We start from the raw sequence: 23,906 nt of genomic DNA on the forward strand, positions 1-23,906 counted from the left end.
GGGTCCAAACATCCACCCCACGCCCTGTACGCCCCGCCCCCCCGCCCCCCACCCAACTGGTCTCTCACACCAGAGGGATCCTTTCAAAAACCGCATCTGAACATTCCGCCCCCAGTATGAAGCTTCCTGTTGTTCTCAGAACAAAGGCCCAGCTCCTGCTGCCCTTACGGGTCTCCAGGCCCCTCTAATCCAGCCCCTGGGGCTCTTGTCAGGCCCTCAAAAGGACCTACCCTGTCCCACTTTTAAACCTTTGCCTGTGCCCCGCTGGCATCTGTGGTCCTCCTCCCACCTGCCCCACCCCACCCCCTGCCTAAGTAACCCTGCTTACAGCTCAGAGCCACTCTAGCATCCTCCTTCCAGAACCTTCCCTGACCTCCCATAGTAGTAGACTGACTCTCCTAGCACCACCGGTAGCCATAGATAGAATTTACATTTGTCTAGGGTTCTGGCCCCCTCACTGGGCTGTAGGTCTCTACAAGCAGGAGTAGAGCCTAGTGAAGTTCACAATTTCATCCTGCTGTGCAGGGGGCTGGGAACCAGCCCTGAATCACCCCTAGGTTCATAGAATTGCTGGGGAGGGTAGTGGGTGGACCCCAAGGACTGTACTTGGGGGTCCCACGGAGCAAGTCGCAGCCCCTTGGAGCTTGCCCAATCCAGGATAACTCCAGGGTCGCCTCCCCTTGCTGGGGTAGCACAGCTGGGTCCCTGGAACATACTGGGATTCTAATAACCAGTGGGGGGCCGGGGACCGGGACCGGAACAGGCTTCATGTCCTCAGGCTTCCTTCAGGGCACCTGAACCACTTCTTCCGCAGGACAGACAGCAGCCAGCCCTGCAGGCTCTCAGACTTGTGCAGGACCCTCATGACCAAGCCCGGCTGCTCGGGCTATGGCCTCTCCCACCAGCTGCTGTTCTTCCTCTCAGCCAGAATGGTAAGTGCCCCGCATGGGCCAGCCACACGCACAGAGGAGAGCCAGAGATTAGAAGGGGCTTGTGGCAGTGCGGTTTTGCATGCTACACACCAGGAAAATAAGCGGGGTTTGGGGCTTGTGCTAGAGTAGCCTGCCATCTGTCAGCTATAATATTGAACCAGACTAGGGGTGGGGGTGGGGAGGCAGGATTTGGGATTCTAGTTGGACAGATCGCACTGCATGCAAAACTGGATTGTAGGCATCGGGAAAACAAAGACAAAGAGTTAAAGAGAAGCAGCAGAAGGAACTCAGTAAACGATAACAAATGGAAAAGGATTTCGAATATTTGGTGCATAGCAGCTTCCAGAAAAACAAACCAAGACAAACCAGCCCCACCCTGACCTCTGCAGCCCCCAATGCTCTTCCAAGCCCAGGAGCTCAAACTTCACTAAATAATGATAATAATTTTAGTTTAGTTTTTTATTTTAAGATTTTATTTATTTATTTGACAGAGAGAGATCACAAGTAAACGGAGAGGCAAGCAGAGAGAGAGAGAGAGAGAGGGAAACAAGCTCCCCGCTAAGCAGAGAGCCCTATGCGGGACTCGATCCCAGGACCCTGAGATCACGACCTGAGCCGAAGGCAGCGGCCTAACCCACTGAGCCACCCAGGTGCCCCAATAATTTTAGTTTTATAAAATTATTTTTATAATTTTATTTTTTAAACATTTTATTTATTTATCTGAGAGAGAGAGACAGACATCACAAGTATGGGGAGGGGTAGAGAGAAGCAGCCCCCCCCCCCCCACTGAGTAGGGAGCCCAGTGTGGGACCGATACCAGGACCCTGGGATCATGACCTGAGCCGAAAGCAGACGCTTAACCAACTGAGCCACCCAGGAGCCCTAAATAAGGATAATAATTTTTTTTTAAAGATTTTATTTATTTATTTGACAGACAGAGATCACAAGTAGGCAGAGAGGCAGGCAGAGAGAGAGAGGGGGAAGCAGGCTCCCCGTGGAGCAGAAAGCCCGATGCGGGGCTCGATGCGGGGCTCAATCCCAGGACCCCAGGATCATGACCTGAGCCGAAGGCAGAGGCTTTAACCCACTGAGCCACCCAGGCGCCCCTAAGGATAATAATTTTTAAGCATATATATTTCCCCATATAGAAAGGTAAGGCTCATTATCTCCGTTGAAAGAGGTTATTTCTTGTGCAGAAATTCTTAGCTAAGGGGCGCCTGGGTGGCTCAGTGGGTTAAAACCTCTGCCTTAGGCTCAGGTCATGATCTCAGGGTCCTAGGATCGAGCCCCATATCCGGGCTCTCTGCTCAGCGGGGAACCTGCTTCCTCCTCTCTCTGCCTGCCTCTCTGCCTACTTGTGATCTCTGTCAAATGAATAAATAAATAAATCTTTTAAAAAAAAGAAAGATATTCTTAGTTGAGCAGGTACACTTAATGTTTTAGTTAGGCAGGTTTTTAAAAAAAAATTGTTTGTTTGCAAGCTGTCCCTATCCAGTATTTCTGTAAATACAATAACAATCAAATTACAAGGAAAATTATTTTGCTTATTAGATTGGACAGGTAGAAAGCTACTCTGATACACTGTTACAGAAATTGGCAAATCTACCTCTTGTCTCCTGTCCCGTCCCTGAGACCAGTCCGTGGCCCACACTTTGAGCAGCACTGAAGCTAGCCAGCTGGGTTAGCCCGAAATCGGAATGCGGCAGCAGCGAGTGGTTATATCGCTCCAGTATCAGGCTGTGTCGGGTACTTCCCGACTATGGGACCACCCATCCAAGCGAGCGCCTCTGGTGCAGTCCCAGACACATCGCCCTTCCCCTGTGGCTGAGACCCTCGAGGTTCAGAAAGGTTAACGTGGCTGGCTAAGGTCACACCACTCCTGAGTGGCAGAGCTGGGACTCAAACCCTGCTCTTTCTGATCCGCATCCCACTCCCCCCACACTCCACCCGGAGATGGATCCCCCAGCAGTCCAGGGGTATAGATGGGGAAGGAATTCTGGGAAAAGAGGAAAGACCTGCCTCAAAGGCAGCCTCCTTCCATTCCATCTCAGAACTACAAGCCTTCCCCTGTAGCAGAGTGTGGGTATGTCATCCATCCTGGCTGTTTCTTCCCCTCAGAAGGGATGCACAGAGGGGCTGTTCCGCCAGAGCCAACACTACATGAATCTCTTTTGTGCCAACATGATGGAACTGAACCGGAGAGCTGAGGCCATTGGATATGCCTACCCGACCCGGGACATCTTCATGGAGAACAGTGAGCCCTGGCACTCCTCTCTACTGAGAGCGGAGGGGTGTGCCTGATCTGGGGGCACACGTGCGCACACACACACACACACACACACACTCACGTGCTGCCAGATTTAACAAAAGAAATACAGATGCCCCAAGTAACTTTGAACTTCAGATAAACTGAATATATTTTTAGTACAAGGATATCCTGAACATTCCCTGGGATACTCTTGTGCTTTAAAATTAGCGTTTGTGTTTATTGGATGCTCAACTTTAACTGGGTGTCCTGTATTTTACCTGCCACCACGTGACTGCTTCCTGCCCCTCAAGGCTGACACGGTGATGGAACTCTGGACTGACTGACCAGCTCAGAGATGAGGCAGGAAAGGCATCTCTTAGTGGTTGCTCCTTGCCGTGGGGGTCTGGATCCCTCTACTGACACTAACTCTTGAGTGACTCCCATCAAGGCACCTAGTCTGCGAGTCGCCTTCTTCCAACCACTGCACTGAGCCCCTACCTGCTGGCGGGAGGAGGCCTGTGGCACTGTGCAGCCTTGGGCGGTGGAAGCAGGTGGGCCTGAGGCCAGGCCTGTAGAGGATCTTCTGTCTTTGCTTCCAGTCATGTTCTGTGGAATCAGTGGCTTCTTGGACTTCTACAAGCTCCAGTGGCTGGAGGCCATTCTCAACTGGCAGAAGCCACACGAAGGATGCTTCGGGAGGCCCGGTGAGGTGCACGTCCACCCTGGCTGAAAGCGGGAGGCTGGTGGGGGGCTGGGTTTCTAGGCCAAGTGAAGAAAGGTGATACAGTGGTCCTAGTGGCTCAGAGAGAGATTTGCAACACATATATACATGTGAACACACGGGCGAACACACACACACGTGGAAATGGGCTTGGCTCTTTGGAAGCCAAAACTTTGCGGGATGGGAGACAGTCTCGTTGGAAGGTGTTGGCCCCCTGCACCTGCAGGAACAAATGCATTGTTTCAGTGACTATTTCCTAAGCACCTGCTTTGGGCCAGACCCTTTCTAGGCTCCAGGGAATACTTTGACCCTGAAGAAAAGAGGCAGAAGCCACCTAAATTAACCAATAAGTGAATTAATTGTGAGTTCTGATAAGGGCTGTGAAGAAGAAACAGGCTGAGAAAGAAAAGAATGTGGAAGAAGTTTCTTTGGGAGGGAATATTCAGGGAGATGTCTGCTGTAAGTGACCTAGAAGAGGAGGCAGAGAGGACACAGCCCCTTTCCAGCTGTGTGACACTGGGAAGCTGGTCCTCTTTACCTCGCTGAGCCTTGACTTCCTCATCTGTAGATAAATGGGTATAATAATTTCCTTCCTGAGCTATGAGGAGTAGACATAATACACGGGAAGCCATTTGTCCTGTGTATGGCACAGAGGAGGTTCCCAGTACAGGCTGAAGCCTGGGATGCTCAAAGAGGCAAAGCTTTTGAAATAAGATAGTCTATTTTTAGAATAGAACAGGTGATAAAATGAAGATTCTGAGGCCCCCGACTGAGCAGACAGAAGGTGGGCCTGTGGAACGTGCATATTTAAGAAGGTCCTCCTCATCAGCTGTCCTGATATGGGTAGCTGGGGGACCATAGCAGGAGAAACATCAGCAGAGGACAAATTTAGGCAGTGTATAAGGATCTGCAGACAGGTGCTCCAGGAACCTTCTGGAAGAACCTCCAGAGGCAAGTCCTGAGTTTCTTGAGGTATTGTGAAGGGGGGGGGTTTGGTGAGTAAGGTGTGAAAATCCGTCTTGAGAAGGTCACCTTTCAACTCTTCTCCCAGCTGCTGAAGATGAAGAATTATTGAAAGCTGTTCAAAGCCAACAGCATGTTTTGAGGAGAGTGAAGAGGCGAGAAAAACAATTTACAGGTAATGAAAATAACCCAGGGGCCTTCTGGGCATGAAACCAAGACACACCCCAGAAAGTCTGCACACAGATTGACCTCAGTGGAAATGTGCCTTATTCCCTCAGGGCAGGGTAGGAAGTGGGAGTCCAGAGATCTTGTCTCCAGGAAGGGAACATAAAAGAAGTTTCAGCGTGTTACTGAAAATCACAACAGAGAGCACCCCCTCTCTGTCTAGGTCAAGTCAGGAAAACGGAACCAGCACCGGGAACTTGAGGCAGGGGGAATTTAATGCAGGGAACTCTTCTCAGAGGTGTTGCAAAAGATGAACCCAGAAAAGTGAGAAAACCCAGAGACTAATCACTGCAAGAAGCCACGACCCTCACCGGAAACCGAGCTGGAGGGACTGTGGAGCCAGGCGGGGTTAGGAGAGCCTGCAGGGGCTGGCCATGAAGGAGGCAAAGATGGGGAGGAGTACCCCATCTTCTCCCCTCTTTCAGCTTCTGTCTGCTATTGCTCAAACCTAGACAGAAGCTGATGGGCAAGGCATCCTGGGAAATGTAGTTTGGAAGGGTCAGTGCACTGTGCTTTGGAGCCAAAAAAGGGCAGGAGGGAATCTTTGAGCCAACAGGCAAGTGAGCAATGCAATCCCCGTGGCCACATGTCCAGATGTCCCCAGCTTACACCTCTTGTCCCGGAGCCATTATGAATAGTACCCCCTTTCCTCCCCGAAGTATCCCTGGTTGAGATGATAAATTGCGTGGTCAGTCCACCAGTGTAGAGAAACCGAGAATCAGATATAGTTATATTGGGAAGGGAAGAAAGGCAAGATTTAATATGGGAGACAGGGAGGAAGAAGAAAGAGAAGAACTGATTCCTTTTTTACTTTTTTTTATTTTTTCCTTTTTTTATTATTATTAAAAAATAAATATCCATAAAACACAAGCAGAAAAAGAGAGATGTGATAGCCAGCCCCCAGAGCAGATGCCCAGCATAGGTTGGTGGATGATTCCAGTAACTAAATGTCTCCCCATGAGCCCCACTGTAGCCTCATCATCTGCCTACAGGTAGGCAAGGGAGGGAAGTGGAAGCACAAACCCAAAGGCTGGGCTGGGGGAGGGAGAGAAGTTCTCAGGAGACTTCAAGAGGCCCCTGACACAGGGGGCTGTGGCTACCCATGGCCAGGTGGTAGAGGTTCTGCTGTGCACACACTGGAGAGCTGGCTGCTGCCCAGAGGCACACAGCTGGACCGTAGGACTGAGCTGGGGCTGGAGAGGGAGGTGCAGAAAGGGCCGAGATCCTTCCAGGGTCCCTACAGATTGATGGCAGTGGAGGGAACTGCCCAGGAGGGAGCAGTGCTTCCGTTCCTTCTGGAGCACTCCCCCTGCACACCCGTGGAGCAGGGGCAGCCAGCGTGGAGATTTAGGGCACAGGATTTGAAATCATGCTGTCAGAGCTGGAATCTGCTTCTGCTTCTTCCTCACTGTGGGGATCACTCAACCCTTCTGAGCCTCCATTTCTTTATAAAAATATAAAATCGGGACCTACCAGTGCCTCCTTCATAGAGCTTCTGGGGGTTAGTATCAGATCACCAAGCAGAGCACTCCCCATGGTATTTGGCATATGACAGTGTGAGCTGCTGGCGTGCATAATTAGGCTCCTTGGAACCTGCATTCTCCCTCCCTCCAAAGGCCCTAGCTGGGGTTCTTCCCATCTCCAAGACCGTGAGGGGCGAGGAAAGTCCTGGCTCCCTCCCCACCTGCTCAGAAACAGAGGTGGGTGGCCCACTTGGGGGTTAGAGAACAAAGAAACCTCTAAGGGGTTCTTGCCCTGGCAGATGTCAGGCAGGTGCTCAGGGTCACCTGGGACCGGACAAGATTAAGGCAGGAATGAGAGAGGCTATCAAGGTCAAGAAATGAGCCCTGGGGACTCCAGGGCTGGGGAGCTCAGCCCTGCTACCGAGCTTTGGTTTCCCTATCTGCAAAAATGGGCAACAGGATGCTATCCTAGAAGGTCTCATGCAGGCCCTAAGAGCAAGGGGAGGTGGGAAGGAGCTGGAAAAGGGTGTGGCCTCAGGTCAGATCCCAGGGGAGGGGGCTCTGGAGTGGAAACTGCACCTGAGTCACCCCCACCCCCACCCCCCGAGATGGAAGGCTGGTCTTTTGTGTCCTGTATTAGAAAGTCACTGGGAGGAGGCATAACCTTCTTGATGAGGAGGCTCCAACTGGCCGGGGTCATTTCTCTGGAGAAGGGAGCCATTAGTGGCCAGCACTCACGGCAGCTGGTGGATGGGTGGCTGGCCCAGGACCTGGCTGGCTGGGGAAGTATCTGAAAAGCACTCATGACAGAACTGTGGCCAGTATTCACATAGGATTCACAGGGAGGGCTCTCTCTCCCCAGACGGCTGTTCCTCCCACAACACAGCCATGGCTGTGGCCGCCCTGGGGGGCTTCCTCTACGTCCTGGCGGAACACCCCCCAGCAGGTGGAGAGCTGTGGCAGTCCTCACTGGCACCAGCCGTAGTCGCTGAGACAAATGTCTCCACGTCTGCCACTGGAAGATGAAAATGGATGCCGTTCGTCAGTCCTCCCTCCCTTAAACCCAGGGTGCCCGGGCCATGCCCTGACAAGGAGGCAGCAGAAGAAACAGCCAGCAAAGCAGCCCAGCTTCGTCCCCTCGGGGAGCAGGGCCAGGGAAGGTGATGTGGGGCTGGAGCCAGGCGTGGGAGCCAGGCGTGGGAGCAGATGAATAAATTTAGAGTGCAGTCGAGTCGTGTTTCTCAGTCGTGGGGACAACTTCTAGGGCTCTGTTTCAAGTCACGACACAAATTCCAAGGAGACCCATAACGTGAGCGTTAAAGGCAGTTCGTTCAGATGTCAACTGTTGCATCTTTCCCAGTGGGAGAAGCGAGGGTCTCTGAACGTAACAGTTCGAGTCATGACCGAACTTGAGATATGGTCACAAAAGGCAGAACATAAAATGTTTATACCCATGCAAGGAACTCTACAGTGCCATGTCGTGTCCTGCCACAGCCGTGTCGTTTGACAAAAGGCAGTGGGGCATCGTGGTTAATGGTGCAGCTGTGCCCATGCTGCGTGCGTCCAAATCCCAGCTGTCCCGCTGATGAGCTCTGTGTCCTCGGCAGGGTCAGTTAGAGTCTCTGTGACTTTGTTTCCTCATCAGTACAACTGGGATAATTACAGCACCTGCCTGAAGATTACTTGCAGTGCTGTGACCATCATCTTTGTAGGGTACCGAGAACCATTCCTATAACACAGTAGGTGCCGGGTGAGTGTTTCCTCCTGCAGCAGCAGGGATGATGTCACATTACCTGGGGAGCTTGTCCTGAAGCCGTGGGCATGGAGAGCTGACTTGTCAGCCCTTTTCTTATTCCCAGAACGTGCTTCCTCCCTGGTGTTCTGCTTCAGTGTGAGTATATCTGAGCATGTCAGCTACAGTTCTGTTTGTTTTGTTTTCCTGAAGTACAGCTGACATACAATTCCTCGGAACTCTGACACTAATCTAGTGTTGGAGGAAAGACCTTCTGGAATGTTATCATGGGTCCAGCCACTGTCTGTGGTACAGATACCAGGCTATGTACAGAGGCATGTCAAGAGAAGACTGGGGTTGAAAATCATCTAAAAATCCAGTCCTTTAGACCGAAGGTTCTTTTTTTTTTCCTTCAAAGATTTTATTTATTTATTTATTTGGCAGACAGAGATCATAAGTAGGCAGAAAGGCAGGCAGAGAGAGAGGGGGTAAGCAGGCTCCCTGCTGAGCAGAGAGCCCGACATGGGGCTCAATCCCAGGACCCTGGGATCACAACCTGAGCTGAAGGTAGAGGCTCTAACCCACTGAGCCACCCAGATGCCCCTGGACTTGAAAGTTCTTTAAGTCCATCACCTTCCTTTGCTTCAGAGTGAAAAACAGCTGCTGATCATCCCTGTGTGAGTACGGAGTTGTACTGGAGAATCTGAATTCAAACACCCGTGCTCCTCCTGTGCTCAGCTGAATAATCCTGCGGGGGCCAGTGGTTCTTCTAAATCTTTCTCTTGGGAGTTAGTCTCCTCTGTCTAATCCTCTTCTGGTGCCCCTGAATGCTTTCCTGAAAGTGCTCTTAAGTTGTCAGGCACAGAGAAATGGTCCTGGATTTCGATGACAAGTTTGACTTGCTTCTGGGTTGCTAGTTTTCTTGAGGAACCAAGGGCCGGAATTTAATACCTAGTTGGCACTCCATAGGCTTCAAGGATTTCTTCCACACACTGCATCACAAAGCAAAGTTTACCAAGACAGGCACACAGCCTAGAGAGGGTGGGCAGCCCATAACCGGATTAGGGGTGATTATGTCTCACCCCGTGTCCTTCCTGCATTCTAGATGGATTAGTCACTGGAGCCTGACATTGATACATTTTTAGAAGGCTTAATTAACCCAACAAGGGTGGGGATGAGGGGGGCAATGACTCTAGCAGAAATCTGGGTTTATAAGTCACTTTCAGGAGAAGGGAATCCTAAAGCAAACTAGAACATGGGAAGAAAAATTTGCAAGATGAACCCCACTTGAACTGTCATGTCTTTGGGTTATGAGGGCTGTAGAGCACTGAGAAGAGGTAAAAACACCAATGATGAGTCTCCTTACCACTACCCCACCCCAGACCTCAGCCTCTCACTGGAGATGAATCCCACAGGCATTTAACATAATGTGGAGGTGGGCCTTCGCTTCCCATATTCTAAACACCCAGCACTGGCTCTCTACCTTCCTAGAGGAGTTTCTCCATGTGTGGCCTGTGGCCACTGGCATCAGGACCAGCTTGGGGAAATCTTGTTAAACATGTAGACTTCTCAGGTGCTTGGGTGACTCAGTTAAGCGTCTGCCTTCAGCTCAAGTCATGATCCCAGGAGTTCCAGGATCCAGATTGAGTCTCGGACTCCCTGCTCAGTGGGGAGTCGACTTCTCCATCTGACCCTAACCCCTCTTGTGCTCTTTCTTAAATACATAAAATCTTTAAAAAACAAACATGCGGACTCTCTAGCTCTGTCCCTAGAGATTCTCATTCAGCCCCCAAGAGGGGTCCTGGGACATGTCTCCTTGGCAAACTCCCAAGGGATGCTGATGCTCACCAAGGCTGAGGACTGTGGGGTCGCCAAGGCCTAGACTTGTATGACATCAGGTGGTAGATAAAGGGAACATCTATGTTTGACACTGGGGCAGTGACCTCAATACGTATATCCAGAGGTATAAGTAAGGTTCCTCCCCCACTACCCTGCAAGATTCTTTAGGCTGGTCTGGAAATTAAGTTGACATGAAACAAATTAACAGGAGAAAAACAAAACAAAAAAGAAGTGTAAGAAATGTGCATACTGCCTGTCTACATGAGAGAGACCCGGGAAAACTGAGTAAGTCCCTGCAGTGGCCTAAGCAGTCACTCTAAATACCATTCCCAGCCAAAGACGAGAGATGTTGGGGCTGGGAGGGTCCCTTATGGGAGGTTACCGGGGAAAGCACAGTAAACAAGAGTAGACTGAAGTCCATGCTTTCTCTACTCATAAGTTTCTAGAAATTTAGGATCACCCACTGTAAAGTTTTTCCAGCGAGATAAACACAACACCAGGCAAAGTGGGTGCAAGGCAAAATTTATTAAAGGCACTCTCCGGCGAAGTTTCAGGGCTCAGGAGAAGGGGAGCCAGGAAAGTTGCACCGGGAGGAGGTGGGCACCCTCGGGCGAGGTTCCGGGACTCTGGAAAGCAGAGTGGCGGAAGTCGCACCCAAGGCAGGGAGAAGGGGGCTTTTAAGGGGCCTCGAGGGGAGTTCAGGGGTCTGTTGGCAAGTTTCCCTTATTTGGATATTTCGCATGCTCGTCGGGGTCCCATTGGTCCACTGGAGCCCGGGGCGGGGGGTCTCAGATTCCCGCTTGTCAGGGTCCCATTGGTCCACAGGAGCCCAGGGCGGGGGTGGGTGGGTGGGGTGGGTTCAGATTCCTGCTTGGGTCTTTGTTCTCCTGTCCAAGCTCAGGTTTTGTGGCGGGAACTTTCGCCATCTGAAGTAGCCCTTTCCTTCTGCCAGCCCAACACCCACGCCAGCATTTGACTTCAGGGTCGTTGAGTTCCAGCCCCACACTGTGTGGAGAGATTAGCTTTGAAAAAAGTAAAAAAGGGACAACAGCCCCCCCAATGGAGTAACATATGCCAAGCCCCATGTCAGCCAACCAAGACTTAATATCTGACTTAACTACAGTTTAAGCCTCTTCCAGGAATGAAACCTTTAACCAGTCAATTACCTGGTCAGCGCTAGTGAAGTCATCTGTACTATAGGCCCTGTCCTTCCCTCAAAGGAAGGTGACCTTGCCTGAAACAATCCACTCTTTCTTTGTCTTCCTCCCTTTCTGCCTATAAAAGCCTTTCATTTTGTACAGCTCTTTGGAGCTTTCTATTTGCTCGACGGGATGCTGCCTTATTCTTGAGTCATTGAATAAAGTCTATTTGATCTTTAAATTCACTCAGTTGACTTTTGTTTTTTAACAGCAGACATGGCATAAAGCCATATCAATCTAATGGCCTCCTTGTTTAATTAATGTAATAGGCTGCTCAGCAAATGGAGAATTTCCGTGGGACTCACGTGCTTAGGTATTACGTGATCGTTATGTGTTTGTCAAAGGAGTGACACAGTTGGGAGGAGACGGAAGGTCAGAACTCTCTAGAGACTGCCTGTACCTACAACCACCCCTCCCACCTCCCATTCATCTCCTCCCCTGACTCCCAGTAGGAAGAATGACCTTACTCCTGAAACTCTCAACTATCTTAATTTGCTACTGGGAGCGGGGAGGACAGTAGACACAACCTTAGCTTGACAATAATAGCAAGCCCTCCAGTAGCCTGAAAATCTTCTTTAGCATATGAAAGTGCTTTTGGACACCTCCCTTTGTCCTTACCTCCCCAAACCCTATAGTATATCATCAGCCATTTCTCACAACCCCAGTGCAGTTGCTGTTTCTGCCCACGGGTCCTGACCCCATGCTTTAATAAAACCACCTTTTCACACCAAAGAAGTCTCAAGAATTCTTTCTTGGCCCTCGGCTCCAAAACTCACCTACAATCTGTAAGGGCCTATTCAGCCAGAGCGGAGCCACCCCAGTTGAACTGCCATTTTGTTGTGTATTTGGTAAAACTTAAATTGACCCTGCCCACCCCCCAGGGGAACTTACTTAAAAGCAAGTCTGGGAAACCAGTCCCAGGTCACAAAGCCCAAATACAACGGTGGGTCAGGTCAGGTGGAGACATTCAATCAGTGGGGGCGCATACTGTCTCCTAGCTACCAAGGAGTATGGACCCCGTCTTGGGGTGCCTTTTGGGTGCCCATTCTGACTAAAGTGATAGGCTAGTTCAAATAGCTACTATGGGGTGAACTGCAGTTCAATTGGCTACCCGTGTGTGACCTAGCATGACTTGTGCAGCTTTCTCTGTGTATTGCAATCTCATTGGCCACCTGTGTGTGGCCAGGCTCAACCGCATGGCCTTTGCTCTATAAAAGTTAGTCTGTGAGGCAGGGAGGGGTTGCACTCTCTGTAAGAGGTGTGGCACCGGCCGGTTGGTTTGATTCTCGATGCTTGGTGCAAAATAAAGCTTTGCCAGACCTTCGCTTTGTGTCAGTCTTGCTCCTTTAATCACGGACCCGTTATTAGGGGACCCAACATTGGGGACCCAACAAATCAAAACTACATCAAAGGTCATAAGAGACCAAGGCTGAGAAACTGGTCCAGAATCAGGGAGACCACAGTGACACGACAAGAAATGTAACTCCCGGATTGGACCCTAGATGTGGGGAAAATAGCTCTAAAGGATATCATACAGAAAACTGGCAAATTTTGAGTATGAACTGTGGATTAGTTAATAAACTATTAATGTAAAATGTCTTACTTTTACTTAGCCTGTGGTTATGCAGGAAAATGTCCTTGTCCCTAAAAGATTATATAAAGTATCAAGGTGAAGGATCCCGAAGTCTGCAACTTGGTTGCAAATGGTTGGGGGGGAGTGGGGAGTGGCCTATGCAAATGAAGTTGAAATGAAAAACTAAATGGGACAAAAGTTAACTAGTAAATATACGTAGAAGGTATATGGGAGCTCTTTACACTACTCTTAGAACCTCCAGTAAGTCTGAAATTACATTAACACGAAACGTTCCCACCGACAACCCAACGTCACGTGCCTTCGGAACAAAAAACAAAACAAACACAAAACTGTAAACTTTTTAGGAGAAGAGCTCCCGATATCCAAAGGAGCCTAAGCTAGTCTGTCCGGGTTGAAATCGACCACCAAAAATCTTGAGTCACGTGGGGCAGTCCCACGTGATCGGAGGCCCTGTTCCAACATGGCGGCCTCCATGGGTCGCTGGCTTCTCTTCCTCCTTGAGCTGCTCGGCTTCCTCACGGAGGCGACCAGCGGCCTCGACTGGGGGTGAGTAAAGGTCTGGAGGCGTGAGCCTGGCTCGGGGATCCTCCGCCCGGGACACAGCCCTCCGAGCTCACGGCCGCCCTGTCCCCTCAGGGCCTCCCAAGACGACGACTTGCTGCTGCCCTACTCCCGCGCGCGCGCGCGCTCCGCCCGGGACTGCTCAAGGGTGCGCGCCGGAAGTCGCGACCACGAGAGCTGGCCACCTACCCCGGCGACCCCCGGCACCCGCGGCCCTGCGGTGCGCACCTTCGTTTCGCACTTCGCAGACCGCGCAGTGCCTGGCCACCTGACGCGGGTGGCGGAGCCCCTGCGCACCTTCTCGGTGCTGGAGCCCGGTGGGTCCGGCGGCTGCGCCTCGAGGCGCCGCGCCACCGTGGAGGAGACGGCACGGGCAGCTGGCTGCAGAGTCGCCCAGAACGGCGGCTTCTTCCGCATGAGCACGGGCGAGTGCCTGGGGAACGTGGTGAGCGACGGGCGCCGGGTGAGCAGCGCCGGGGGGCTGCAGAACGCGCAGTTCGGGATCCGCCGCGACGGGACTCTGGTCACCGGGTGAGAAGGCAGGGAGCGTCGTGACTGTCGAGGGCAGAGGACTTGAGATTTGGGTTGTAGCCGTGGTGCTGGGTTCAAGTCACCTGACAAAGCTGAGCCTCCGTTTGCGTTCTGCAGAATGGGGCTAGTAATACTTTTCTTGCCGCGTTTGTTCATCTCCCGGTATCACTGAGTGCTTGCTTTGAGTCAGGCAGTGTGCTGCGCGCTGGGGATATACCAGTGAACAAGCAGACAGCCTTTGTCTTCAGGGAACTCTCCCGTTACTAGGAAAAATAAATAAGAGCTGGGGAAATGATAAGATAAGTTCAGATTGCTTGCGTGTGAAGGTGCAAGGAACAGGGTGAACCAATATAAATGGAGTGTGGATTTTAGGGACGGTGGATTTTTTTTTTTTTAAAGATTTTTTTTTATTTATTTATTTGTCAGAGAGAGAGAGAGAGAGAGAGAGCGAGCACAGGCAGACAGAGTGGCAGGCAGAGGCAGAGGGAGAAGCAGGCTCCCCACAGAACAAGGAGCCCGATGTGGGACTCGATCCCAGGACGCTGGGATCATGACCTGAGCCGAAGGCAGCGGCTTAACCAACTGAGCCACCCAGGCGTCCCGGGACGGTGGATTTTAGGGAAGGTGATCTCTGGGTTGAGACCTGAAGATTAATCACAAGTTAGCCAAGGTCAGAACTGGAGGAAGAGAACTACAGTCAGAAGGAACAGCAAATGTAAGGCTCAAAGATGCACAGGGGTTTGGTGTGTGTGTGGTGACTGAAGGAAGGAACAGAGTATCGGAGAATGACAGGACTGACTTTGGTTATTTAAAAACATGTTCTAGGGGCGCCTGGGTGGCTCAGTGGGTTGGGCCGCTGCCTTCGGCTCGGGTCATGGTCTCAGGGTCTTGGGATCGAGCCCCGCATCGGGCTCTCCGCTCAGCAGGGAGCCTGCTTCCCTTCCTCTCTCTCTGCCTGCCTCTCTGCCTACTTGTGATCTCTGTCTGTCAAATAAATAAATTTAAAAAAAAAAATGTTCTAGGGGGTGCGCCTGGGTGGCTCAGTGGGTTAAGCCTCTGCCTTCAGCCCAGGTCAAGATCTCAGGGTCCTGGGATCGAGCCCCGCATCCACGTCTCTGCTCAGCAGGGAGCCTGCTTCCCCTCTGTCTGCCTGCCTCTCTGCCTACTTGTGATCTCTCTCTCTATCAAATAAATAAATAAAATCTTTTAAAAGTGCTCTAGGGACAGCTGGGTGGCTCAGCTGGTGAAGAGTCTGTCTGCCTTTGGCTCGGGTGGTGATCTCAGGGTCCTGGGATCGAGCCCTCCATCGGGCTCGATTAGGCTTCCTGCTCAGCAGGGGAGTCAGCTTCTCTCCCTCCCTCTATCCCTGCTCATGCTCTCCCTTGATCTCACTCTGTCTCTCTCAAATAAAGAAATAAAATCTTTAAAAAAAATAAAAATAAAAACATGCTCTAAACCTGGCTGGAGGCTGGGTTGGAGGGACCAGAGTAGAAGCAAGGAGACCAATTACAAGTTGTCAGTAGGCATCAGGTGGTCGTTTGACTAGAGTGATGGCCTAGGAGGTTGAAGGCCAGAGATGAACTTGAAATCTGTTGAGAATCATTGTTTATATTAGATGAAGTATTAACTGGGATGTGTAGACTGTTTACAAAGGCTGCACTCAGGACAGGATGGTTCCTGGGACACCAGGAGCAATCAAGCAGCCAACCTGAGGAGGGGAGGTAGGAGGGAGCCCTGCTAACTGCAGTTGTCCCTGCTGGTGAGAGAATCACATGCCTTTTCTGTGTCCAGGTACCTGTCTGAAGAGGAGGTGCTGGAAACCGAGAATCCATTTGTGCAGCTGCTGAGTGGGGTCGTGTGGCTGATCCGCAACGGAAGTGTGTACATCAACGAAAGCCAGGCGACCGAGTGTGATGAGACGCAGGAGACAGGTTTGGCGGCGGGGTGCGGCACAGTCCTGTTGAGAACCAGGACCTCTGGGCTGGTGGGGGAAGCTATTCTTAAGTCTTTGAGCAAGTACGTTTCAAGATACAGGGGATCAATGGGGATTATGACAAATAAGGTCCCTGCTCTTGCGACCTTACAGAAGAAAGGAAATAGATATGTAATTTGCCGAAAGGAAGTGGTAAGTGCTAAGAAGGAAAAATAAAGTGGGGGCAGAGGGGACAGGTAGAGGACAGGAGCTGTGAATCAGAATCCCGAATCCTTGGGGGTGAGGCCCAGGCCTGTGTGTTTTAACAAACCCCTTGGGTAATTCAGTTTGAGAACCTCTGGGATGTAGAATACTAGGGTGGGAAGGGATGCTATGGCCCTGTTGTGGAAATGGCTGTTTCAGACCGAGCAGTCAAGGGAGGCCTCACTGAGGAGGTGCCCTAGATTGGAAAAAGCAAATCACAGGAAGAACTGAGGAGAAGCACAGTCCAGCCAGAGAAAACAGAAGGTGCAGAAGCCCTAAAGCAGAAAGTGGCTGCAGGATGGTGAGGGGGGAGCCTCCAGAGATGAGGAAGGAGAAGCAGGCCAGAGTGGCCATGTTGGGCCTTGGGTTTTGTGCTGAGAACAGTGGAAGTCATTAGAGGGTTTTCCCCTGGAGGCTGATGTCACTTAATTTACACCTGAGAAGGGCTATCCAGCGGCTATGTGGAGAGTAAGTGGGACAGGGCAGAGGGGAGGCAGGACGATACATGTCTAAGTGAAAAACTGGATGGCACAGACCGGGAGGTGGAGAACGGCATTGGACTGGCCAAAAATAACAGGCAGAGCCCAGGAGGCTTCCCAGAGAGCCAGGTGATCAGCCAGGCTTCTTCTTCTCTTTCAGGTTCCTTTAGCAAATTCGTGAATGTGATGTCAGCCAGGACAGCTGTGGGACATGACCGGAAAGGGCAGCTGGTGCTCTTCCACGCAGATGGGCAGACAGAGCAGCGGGGGTGAGTGCCAGGAACTGGGACCGCCAAGACTGGGACCGCCAAGCCTGGGCCAAATCCTGCTTTGAGGAACCTCAGCCCACTGACAGCTGGCCGTCAGAATCCCAACAGGGGATGTTCACATCCACCTGTCCCCTGCCTTCCCACACAAAACCGTTCCTAGATCTGTCTCACTTCTGGGAACTCATCACCCTCTACATACTTCCTCTCAGTTCTCCCCAACTTAGGCCTCTGCCCTGCTGAGCCCTGGATAGGGTGATGGGAAGTAAATACAAAGTTAATAGGGAGAAGACCTCTGTTCGAATCCCAGCTCTGCCACCTGCTAGCTCTGTGGCCACCGAATCTCAACTTCTCTGAGCCACAGTTTCTTCCTCTGTGAAGAAAGTGTGTTGGTTTGCTATTGCTGTATAACAGACAAGCACAAACCGCACCCATCTGGTAGATCACAGTTCTGTAGGTCAGAATTCTGGAGGGCTCAGCTGGGTTCCATGTTGGAGGTATCCCATGGAGGTACCCCCAAAATCAAGCCATTTGCCAGAAAGGCTCTCATCTGGAGCATCAGAGCAAGAATCCTCTTAGATCATTCGAGTTGTCGGCGGGATACGCTTCCTTGTGGTTGTAGGACTGCAGTCTGTGTTTTCTTGCTGGTTGTTGGCCATGGGACCCTCTGCTCCTTCAGGCTGCCCACATTCCTTCCTGTGCATATTACGCACCCCATCTTCAAGCCAGCAAACGTGCATCCAGTCCCTTCTTCCCCTCTGTATTTGCAGTCTCTCCCGCTCCACATTCTGCCAGCAGCCAGGGAAAGGTCTGCTTTTAAGAGCTTTTGTGATTCCGCTGGGCCTCCCGAGATAATCCAGGACAGTGTCCCCACTTGTGGACAGCTGAGCCGTGTAAAATAACACAGTCATGGGGGTGACCTCTCGTTATAGTCACAGCTTGCAGGGGTTAAGATGGGACATTTGGGAGGAAATCCCATTTAGGAATTTGCCTGCCACAGCGGGGGTGATACTGTCCACCATGGAAAGGAAGGCCAGTTAAACAGGAAAGACAGTGGACACAGTCAGCGTTAATGCTCTTGTGCTTCAGCATTAACCTGTGGGAGATGGCAGAGTTCTTGCTGAAACAGGACGTGGTCAACGCCATCAACCTGGATGGAGGGGGCTCCGCCACCTTTGTGCTCAACGGGACCTTGGCCAGTTACCCATCAGATCACTGGTAAGCATGCCAGAGCCCCCTTCTTGAGGTCTGTGTCCAGGCCTGTCCTCAGCTGTGTCATTCAACAAAGACTGAGCACCTACTGCGTGCCAGGCACTGGGGATTCAGCCAAGAGCAGAAAGAGCCGAGATCCCTGCCTCTCACTGCTTCCAGGAAGAGAGTCAAATTATACATACTGTGCCAGTGTCCCCGATGCCAATGAAAGGGGTTTTGTAGGTCAGGGAAGACCTCTTTGAGCATAATGGAACCTCAGCTGGGCTCTGAGGGTTGAAGAGGTGGCGAGGCAGGGCCGGGAGAACCTTCCAGGCAGCAAGAACAACATGTGTAAAGGCCCTGGGGTTGGAAGAGATTGTCAGGGTGGGAAGAACCTATAAAAGGCTGGAGAACGGGCAGTGGAGAGAGAGACAGCCCTCAGGAACTATGGTGGGGGTAGGCGGGGTCCACTGGGGATGGTCAGTGTCCTGGCCTCTTCACACGCTGTGTCCCCCCCTCCCACAGCCAGGACAACATGTGGCGCTGTCCACGCCGTGTGTCTACCGTGGTGTGTGTGCACGAGCCCCGCTGCCAGCCACCTGACTGCAGTGGCCACGGGACCTGTATGGAGGGTCACTGCCAGTGCACGGGACGCTTCTGGCAGGGCGCGGCCTGCGACAGGCTGGACTGTGGCCCCTCCAACTGCAGCCTGCACGGGCTTTGCACAGAGAGTGAGTGGGATCTCCGGAGTGGCAGCTGTGACTGGGGCTCCCAGCCCTCCCTGCCCTGGCCTTGCCCGGGCCCTCACCTGGCCTCCTTGGTCTTGTCTTGGCAGCTGGCTGCCACTGTGACGCTGGATGGACGGGCTCCAACTGCAGTGAAGGTAAAAGCCGCCAGGCCGGGTACTCCGCACCCCTGGCCCCGTGGGGAGAGGGTGAGCGTGGCCGCTGCCTTTATCCTCCTCCTGCTTCTTGTTCTCGCCTGACTAAATCACTGCGTGAGTTTCCCATGGTGGCCACAACAAATTCCACAAACTGCGTGGCTTGAAATAGCACTTATGCTGTCTCAGTTCCAGAGGTCAGAACTGCAAAATCATGGTGTCTTGCGGGGCCCTCGCTCCCTGTCAGAGGTCTAGGGGAGGCTCCTTCCCGCCCCTTCCAACTCCTGGTGGCTCCGGGCATTCCTTGCCTTGTGGCCACATCCCTCCAGTCTCTGCCCATGTCTGTCTCTCCATTCCCTTACACAGACCTCAGGTCATTGGATTTAGGGCCCACTCTAAGTCCAGGCGCCCTCATCTTTTATGGTCTTCACTTAATTGTATCTGCAAAGACTCTGTGTCCAGATGAGGTCATGTTCACAGATTCTGAGGATTAGGACACAATATCTTTTTTTTTTTTTTTAAGATTTTATTTATTTATTTGACAGAGATCACAAGTAGGCAGAGAGAGAGAAGGGGAAGCAGGCTCCCCACAGAACAGAGAGCCCGATTTGGGGCTCATTCCCAGGACCCTGGGATCATGACCCAAGCCGAAAGCAGAGGCTTTACCCACTGAGCCACCCAGGTGCCCCAGGACACAGTATCTTTTGGGGGGACACAGTTCAACCCACCACAGCCATCCACAGTTTCAAATCCTTCAGGGCTTTCTTTTGAGGACGTGAAAGGAATGAAGCCCTTAGCCTGACCTGCCGGGTGCCGCAGCCCCTCCCCAGCTCACTGACCCAGCCGCACTCCTCCAGACCCCAGCTCAGTTGCCCTGTCCCCCGACGCCTGCCCGCCCCACCCCCTCCAGCGGTCTGCTGCTGCTGCACTTGTCCCCGCCTGCACATCCATGTCTGCTTCCTGGCTCCCTGGCCACCTGTCCATCTAGACAGGAAGCTCCAGGAAGGCTCAGTGTCAGGGCCTGCCTTGAAGTGTGTTCTCCTTAACTTTCTGTTGGAAGCATTTGTGAACCTACAGGGCCACTTAGGGTGACTGAGATCTGTTTGCAGTCGTCTTGGCCCTCACCCAGGTGGGGCGGGGCTGGATTTTGAAATGACTCCCCTTTCCCTGGGCCAGCTTGTGGCAATGGCTCCTTCGGGGCAGACTGTGCCATGAAGTGCAGATGTCAGAACGGAGCTGCCTGTGACCCCGTCCAGGGGACCTGCGCCTGTCCTCCTGGCTTCACTGGAGACACCTGTGAGCAGGGTAAGCTACACAGTCCCCAAGTCAGCGGGGAGGAAGTGCCACCCAGGGGCATCTCCAGGGTCTAGCCTGGGGGAACCCCGGGTCACTTCTGCTTCAGCCCAGCTCTGCACACACCTGGGGTCCATCCTGTCTGTGCAGAGAGAGGTCCTGCCACTGAGGCCTCCACTTCTGCCTCCTCTCCACAGAGTGTCCCCTCGGCTGGCACGGGCCAGGCTGCCAGATGCCTTGCAAGTGTGAGCACCAGTGTCCCTGTGACCCCCAGACTGGCAACTGCAGCCTGGCCCAGGCACCAGCCCTTAACAGCATCTTCTCCCAAGGTATGGCTCCTCCCAGGCTCCTGGGGGGCAAATGGGGCACGCCCCTCCCCTTCCAGCATGTCAGCCTCTCTCTGCTGTCTTACAGTGAAACAATGTCTCCGGCCATCCGAGACCACCCCGAGAACAGGAGAACTCTCCCTTCTCACCGGGTAGGAGATTTGGTGGGACTTGGGGTTGGGATGGGAGGAAATCCCCCTCTCCCTCCACCCGTGAGGTATGACCCCTGCTCAGGGACTGGGCAAGGCTGGGAGGTGACATCAGCCACCCAGGTGATGTTTCTTCAGTGTAAGCACAGAGAGAGTCACAGCTGATGCTCACAGCCACCCAAGTGGGCCTGGGAGATGGTGAGAAGGACCCTGGTCACCATCCCAGTGGGAGTCGAAGGGGAAGGGCATCGGGGCTCCTTTTCCTGCAAGACTCGCGACTTATTTTCTCGGGTCCTGGTGTCTGGTACAGAAGTGCCAACCTCCGAGGAATTCACACCATTTCTCGAGCACCGCTCTGTGGCGGGCTTTCTGTTCGCTAGTGCAAACCTTGGGGAGGGCTTGCTGAAATAGATTGCTGGGTCCCATCTCTGGAGTTTCTGCTTTAGTAGGTCTGGGGTGGAGGCTGAGAATCTGCATTTCCAGGGTGATCCCAGGGGATGGTAATGCTGCTGGCATGGAGACCCCACTCTGAGAACTTCTTTTCTTGTAGCTCTCAGCGCATGGCCCAGCCCCACCCACACTGGAGGTGGGAATCAGGTGTGGGTATGAATGAAAAGCTCCTGGCGATGTCCTGGAGGACAGTCTTATCATTAATAATGCAGATCCCAGGTCCCTCCTGGATGTCCTGACTCAGCCTGGGGTGAGGCCCTGAAGGCCCAGAACCACACCTGAAGAAAACCCCTGGAAACATCCTTTGAAAATGCTCCCAGAGCAGGGACAGTGGCTCCCAGGAGCACCTGGCCCCTGGTCTTAAGTTCAGGCTCCTCAGGTGTGAGACTTTGAGCCCCTCCTCCCCAGTGCAGACCTGCAGACCAGCTGACAACTGCCGGCAAGGGAAGGGGAGCCCTGGGGGGCTGACGAGCATGTCCCCGCCCCCAGCAATGTGCTCGTGTCTGCTTTTGCATTGAGGGCTTCAGCCACAGAGTTCACATGAAGGAGGAAAACAAGGATCGTTGAAAGACCCCGCCAGCTCCCCAGGAGGGAGGAAGGGGTGCAGTTCTCCCTGCTCTGTCTCCTTTGAGGTTTCTGGAACATCCCCCAGAGCACGGATACAAACTGATGCTTCTTGGGGCATCATCATGAGATCCCCAACTGTATTGTATTTGCCCTGCATAGTTTAAAAAACGTAAGGTTTATTAGCAGCTTCTGAAAATCAGCAACATTCACATAAAAAAATTTTTTTTCTTTTCATGGTTTCTCTTAAATATCAGGAGATGTGGCAGGGCTGGCCTGCATGACACACAGGGACTGTCACTACTGCTCCCCGAACGTGTGTCTGGAGGGTGCCCCCTGGCCATGCCAGCCCCATTTTCCTCCCGAACAGTGGTTGTGTTCTCCCTGAAGGCTCCCGACTCTGCCTCTGTTGTGGTGGAGGGGAAACCCCTCCAGCACTGCCCAACAGCCCCCTGTTGAGGCTCTCTCTTCTGCACCCAGGACCGCCTGGCTGGCCCTCACCCTGGCCCTAGTTTTCCTTCTGCTGATCAGCACGGTGGCGAACGTGTCCTTGCTCCTTGGCTCGAGAGCAGAGCGGAGCCGGCACCTGGATGGGGCCTACGTTTACCACCCACTGCAGGAGATGAACGGGGAGCTCCTGGCTGCGGAGAAGGAACAGCAGGGGGATGCCCACAACCCCTTTAAGGACTGATGCCTCCAGCTGCCCGCCATGGCCTGCTCTGAAAGCTCCTTTCAACACGGCCTCGTTTCTGCAAGGGAAACCTCAAGGCCGCTGATCGTCTGGGTGCTCTCAGCCCCGGTGCCAAGCCAAGCTTCTGATAGCACCTGTGCCTCAGCCCCTCACCTGACCCCAGGCCCTCCCCTGGTCACCTGCCATGACACACACAACCCTAGCAATACCGTGCTCCCCAGAGAGAGACTGCCTCCTTCCCTGCCTGCCTGTGTCTGCTGCCTGGGTGGCCTGTCCCCCGAGGGCCTGCTGTGGTGCCAAAGAGCCTCTGGCCTCCTGAGGCAGAGGCCGCTAGCGACGGGACGCCCCGTGACCGCACCATGACTGAGTGGCAGGGGCCAGCCAGCCCCCCTGGACAGGGATGGATCACAGAGACGATGGCCACGACACGGGACCCTTCTCTACAGACCTCATTGCAGAATTTGCCAATTAGAATTCTACTTCCTGTCACAGGGAGCTCCTTCGAAGGGGCGGGGGATGGAATCATGTTTACAAGCTTTCTATTTTGGTATCCTTCCGCGGAGAGAGGGTTTTTTTTTTTTTTTATCACTTGAATAAATTGATGTAATAAAAGGAGCCCCCCAGGTGGCAACTAAAGCCTGAATTGTGGATTTCTGGAAGTACCTAGGTCTTAAGGGTGGGGTTTTGTCACCTGAATCCAGGGTCATAAACGGGCAGCCCAGAGCACGTCCAGCTCCCTGATCTGTTCATTTGATCCAGGGTTTCTGACTTTGTGGTGCATACAAGTCACCTGGAGATCTTGTTAAAATGCAGATTCTGGCCCAGGATGGGGTACAAGAGTCCGAGTCTCTCACGAGCTCCCAGGTGATGCCAAGACTTGGGGGGATGGGCGGGTCTGGACCATGTTTTGAAAGAAGGAAAAAGTGTAGTCTGCACCATGACTTAACGGGATTTAAATTAGTTACCAGCGTTTAAACGTCAAGAGATAAACAATTTAAGATTTCTGATTTCTTTTGAAAAGAGGGCGAGCCCACAGCCCCTACCAACATCCTTCCAGGGCAACGAATTGTCAGAGATGAGAATCCCCGGTCCCTCTGTGGGCCTGCCTTCTCCAGGTCATCGCAGCCCCCGGCAGTCTGTGGCCTGCCAGCCCCGTGAGTATCTGCGTTTGGACCCCGTGGCTGTGGAGGGTCTTCAGGAAGTACCTGGCAGTTCCCCCCGACCACCCCGACGAATGGGTATTACCCTGTGCTCAGCAGATCTTTGGGGATGAGAGATGTGGGAGGTCCTGTAGCTCCCAGCAGATATTAAAGAGACTCACGTACATTATGAACTGAGTGTATCCTCCCACAATGATTCCTGTGTTGAAGCCCAAACCCTCTTCTCCTTCCCCCCAACCCATGTGGTAGTATTAGGAGGTGGGGCCTTTGGTT

The 23,906-nt window shown here is 52.7% G+C and overlaps 2 protein-coding genes across 4 annotated transcripts in view; both read left to right on the plus strand.

Moving 5' to 3' along the window:
• LOC111156253 (chromosome unknown C16orf89 homolog) overlaps nucleotides 1–7,783 on the plus strand; it is a 14,189-nt gene extending 6,406 nt beyond the window's left edge. The window contains exons 4-8 of the mRNA XM_022517011.1: nucleotides 815–932; nucleotides 3,051–3,186; nucleotides 3,780–3,884; nucleotides 4,953–5,039; nucleotides 7,415–7,783. Coding sequence (XP_022372719.1) covers nucleotides 815–932; nucleotides 3,051–3,186; nucleotides 3,780–3,884; nucleotides 4,953–5,039; nucleotides 7,415–7,578 — 610 coding nt within the window. The 3' untranslated portion in view covers nucleotides 7,579–7,783. The remainder of the gene's footprint in view (nucleotides 1–814; nucleotides 933–3,050; nucleotides 3,187–3,779; nucleotides 3,885–4,952; nucleotides 5,040–7,414) is intronic.
• Nucleotides 7,784–13,376: 5,593 nt separating this feature from the next.
• Nucleotides 13,377–23,037, plus strand: LOC111156230 (N-acetylglucosamine-1-phosphodiester alpha-N-acetylglucosaminidase). 3 transcript variants are annotated; one of them, XM_022516975.1, is made up of 11 exons: nucleotides 13,377–13,462; nucleotides 13,553–14,008; nucleotides 15,800–15,939; nucleotides 16,824–16,932; nucleotides 18,019–18,147; nucleotides 18,646–18,851; nucleotides 18,956–19,003; nucleotides 20,177–20,305; nucleotides 20,491–20,622; nucleotides 20,708–20,771; nucleotides 22,263–23,037. In XM_022516975.1, the coding sequence occupies exons 1-11, from the start codon at nucleotides 13,377–13,379 to the stop codon at nucleotides 22,471–22,473; spliced, it is 1,710 nt and encodes a 569-aa protein (XP_022372683.1). In that variant the 3' UTR covers nucleotides 22,474–23,037. The 3 variants fall into 3 exon arrangements, with proteins under 3 accessions (XP_022372683.1, XP_022372685.1, XP_022372684.1); XM_022516976.1 differs by having other exon boundaries at nucleotides 13,383–13,462; nucleotides 21,319–22,328; XM_022516977.1 differs by lacking the exon at nucleotides 20,177–20,305.
• Nucleotides 23,038–23,906: the final 869 nt, after the last annotated feature.

This window comes from Enhydra lutris, unplaced genomic scaffold (assembly GCF_002288905.1).
Source record: "Enhydra lutris kenyoni isolate GAN:26980312 unplaced genomic scaffold, ASM228890v2 scaffoldscaffold45, whole genome shotgun sequence".
Classification (NCBI taxonomy): domain Eukaryota; kingdom Metazoa; phylum Chordata; class Mammalia; order Carnivora; family Mustelidae; genus Enhydra; species Enhydra lutris.

Coding starts and splice junctions, on each gene's coding strand:
- LOC111156230 (XM_022516975.1), top strand. CDS start 13,377: ATGGCGGCCTCCATGGGTCGCTGGCTTCTCTTCCTCCTTGAGCTGCTC. Junction 16,933..18,018: donor GGGCAGACAGAGCAGCGGGG/GTGAGTGCCAGG, acceptor CTTGTGCTTCAG/CATTAACCTGTGGGAGATGG. Junction 20,306..20,490: donor TGGAGACACCTGTGAGCAGG/GTAAGCTACACA, acceptor TCCTCTCCACAG/AGTGTCCCCTCGGCTGGCAC.